At 62.7% G+C, this 3,190-nt stretch overlaps 1 protein-coding gene across 1 annotated transcript in view; it reads right to left on the reverse strand.

Annotated features, from left to right (window-relative positions):
- LOC140403638 (A disintegrin and metalloproteinase with thrombospondin motifs 14-like) overlaps positions 1 to 1,993 on the reverse strand; it is a 206,239-nt gene extending 204,246 nt beyond the window's left edge. Inside the window, 3 exon segments of the mRNA XM_072491785.1 lie at positions 1,001 to 1,214; positions 1,216 to 1,375; positions 1,728 to 1,993. Of these exon segments, the coding sequence (XP_072347886.1) occupies positions 1,001 to 1,214; positions 1,216 to 1,375; positions 1,728 to 1,893 (540 nt within the window). The 5' untranslated portion in view covers positions 1,894 to 1,993.
- Positions 1,994 to 3,190: the final 1,197 nt, after the last annotated feature.

Genomic DNA, 3,190 nt, shown 5'->3' on the forward strand with positions numbered 1-3,190 from the left:
CTCTTCATTTACCTGAGGAAGGAGCAGTGCTCCAAAAGCTAGTGTTTCGAAACAATCCTGTTGGATTTTAACCTGTTGTTGTAAGAATCATAGAATTTACAGAATTTACAGTGCAGAAGGAGGCCATTTGCCCATCGAGTCTGCACCGGCCCTTACAAAGAGTATCCTACTTAAGCCCACGTATCAACATTATCCCCGTAACCCAATAACCCACACTTAACATTTTTTGGACACTAAGGACAATTTAGCATTGCCAATCCACCTAACCTGCACATCTTTGGACTGTGGGAGGAAACCGGAGCACCCGGAGGAAACCCACGCAGACACGGGGAGAACGTGCGTGGGAGGAAACCGGAGCACCCGGAGGAAACCCACGCAGACACGGGGAGAACGTGCAGACTCCGCACAGACAGTGACCCAGTGGGGAATCGAACCTGGGACCCTGCAGCTGTGAAACAACTGTGCTAACCACAGTGCAACCATGCTGCCAGAAATAAGACTTCTTACTTTCTTTACAAATGCCGAAATAAAAATATTTGTAAAAATAAAGCGGTTGTTGATTTGCTGGAAAACCCTTTAGTTTAACGAAGGTGGGTAGTTTGCAAATGCTCAATCTGCAACTTTCCCTGGGACCACACGAGGGGTTTGTTTTAAACACCAGACTTGCAGGCTGGGTGACAGCAGACTGACACAGCGGACCCCCCCACACCACACACACTCACCAGACCCCCCCCCCCCCAATCACCAGACCCTCCCCCCACTCCCTAGATCCCTCCCTCCACTCCCCAGACCCCCCCCCCATCAGACCCTCCCCCCACTCACCACCCCCCACTCACCAGACTCCCCCCACTCACCAGAACCCCCCCACTCACCAGACCACCCCCCCCCACTCACCAGAACCCCCCATTCACAAGACTCCCACCCACCAGACCCCCCCTCACCAGACCCCCCATCCCCACTCACCAGAGCCCCCCCTCTCTCCCACCCCCACCCCACTCACCAGACCATCGCAGTTGCTGAGGGCCAGGCTGCCCCCCGGCACGCCGGTGATGTCCCCGGTGAAGAGGCAGTGCCCCCTGAGTGGCTGCCAGTCCTGCGGCCACTCTGCCGCCGCCCCGGGGGCTAGCAGCCTGGCTTTGTGCCGCAGCCGCAAGTGCAGCTCCCTCCCGAACACGGTGACATTGAAGTAGGGGCCGCCTGGCCCGGTGCCTCGGCCCGGGGGCGCTGCGAGCGAGCCGCCGGGGGGAGCCCGGGACCCCCGCCCCGGTCGACACGACATGGGACAGGTAGCGGCCCTGGTGGTCGGTGCTGAGCGGGATGACCAGCCCGTAATCCGTTAGCCTCCGGGACAGCACATCTGCAGCGGACAGCACATCTGCAGCGGAAAGAAAGCCATTAATCCAGGGCGATGCCCCAGTGCCCCCCTCCCCAAAATAACCAGCTTCCAACATTAGCAGCAACATTTCAAATCAATTAAACAGCAAACTGCTCCCTCTCGCTTCAAACTTTAGCCGAGTACAATGGTTGTTTCTCCACTGTCTGAGTTTAGGGATGGGGTAGGGGAGAGGGTAAAGAAGGGGGAGGGGGAAGGGGAGAGGGAGAGGGGTGAGAGGGGGAGAGGGAGAGGGGTGAGAGGGGAAGGGCGCTCCAGTGGATTTTAATCGCAGAGGACAAAAGAATGCAGAGAAGTTGCTGTTTTATTTCCTGTTGCCCATTCAAATCCTTACCTTCCGCCTCCCCTGCGGGGAGCCTGAATTGCAGCAAGAGTGTGGATGGAAGAGAAGAACAAACAGAGGGAGTCCATCTCCTTCCCCGGGGGGGGGGACACAAGAGGCGAAGCGACCGGGAGAACTTGCTGCCTCCAGTCGGTGCACGGTGGCGATTGCAGAGCATTAACCAAATGAAAAAGGGGGAGGCGGTGGTGGGACCTTCCCTCCACCCCCTTTCCACCCCACAAACACACCCCTGATGCGACTGACAGGAGGAGGGAGGGAGGGGGGATGCACTGGGTATTGTTCAGGGAGGGGGGGGGGGGGGTCAGGGAGATGAGATCCCCCCCTTTTTTGCGTTGCGATCAATGGAAGGCAGCAGCAGCTCAGACTGCGGCTCACAGACCGACCCCGGGGACTTGCTGCAGGGGAAAGGGTGAGACACACCTCACCTCAACCCAGCTCCTCCCCCCCTCCCCTCCCTCACCCTCGCCCTCCCCTCCCTCACCCTCCCCTCCCCTCCCTCCTTCCCCCTCCCTCCCTCCTTCCCCCTCCTTCCTTCCCTCACCCCCCTCCCTCACCCCCTCCCTCCTCTCACCCCCTCCCTCTCCCTCCCTCCCTCACCCCCCTCCCTCCCTCCCTCTCCCCCCCCTCCCTCACCCCCCCTCTCACCCTCACCCTCCTCCCCCCCTCTCCTCATCCCCCCTCCTCATCCCCCCTCTCCCTCACCCCCCTCTCCCTCACCTCCTCACCCCCCTCCCTCTCCCCCTCCCTCACCCCTCCCTCTCCCCTCCCTCACCCCCTCTCCTCATCCCTCACGCCCCTCCCTCTCCCCCCTCCCTCTCCCTCTCCACTCCCTCTCCCCCTCCCTCTCCACCTCCTCCTCCCCTCCCTCACCCCTCTCGCCTCCCTCGCCCCCTCCCTCACCCCCTCCCTCCCTCACCCCCCTCCCTCCCTCACCCCTCCTCCCCTCACCCCTCCCTCCTCACCCCCTCCCTCCCTCACCCCCCTCCCTCACCCCCCTCTCTCCCCCTCACCCCCCTCCCTCCTCTCCCCCTCACCCCCCCTCCCTCTCCCCCCTCACCCCCCTCCCTCTCCCCCTCACCCCCCTCCCTCTCCCTCCCTCCCTCACCCCCTCCTCTCCCTCTCCCCTCCCTCCCTCCTCACCTCCCTCCCTCACCTCCCTCCCTCACCCCCCTCCCTCACCCCCCTCCCTCACCCCCTCCCTCCCCTCCCTCACCCCCCTCCCTCCCTCACCCCCTCCCTCCCTCCCTCAGCCCTCCCTGACGGGCCGAGTTCCCGACGGCGCGGGACACGTGTGGCCCTGAGCCGGCTGCGGACTGCGTCCAGCGCCGCCACACACTCGGCCGGATCCGTGCCGCTGACCGGGGTGGGGGGACATCTGTCAGGGCTGGGGAGACTGGTGGGGGTGGCCAGGGGCTGGGCTGTGTTCCACTGTATCACCAATTGTTTAAGACCAT

The sequence above is a fragment of the Scyliorhinus torazame genome, chromosome 28 (assembly GCF_047496885.1).
Source record: "Scyliorhinus torazame isolate Kashiwa2021f chromosome 28, sScyTor2.1, whole genome shotgun sequence".
NCBI lineage: Eukaryota > Metazoa > Chordata > Chondrichthyes > Carcharhiniformes > Scyliorhinidae > Scyliorhinus > Scyliorhinus torazame.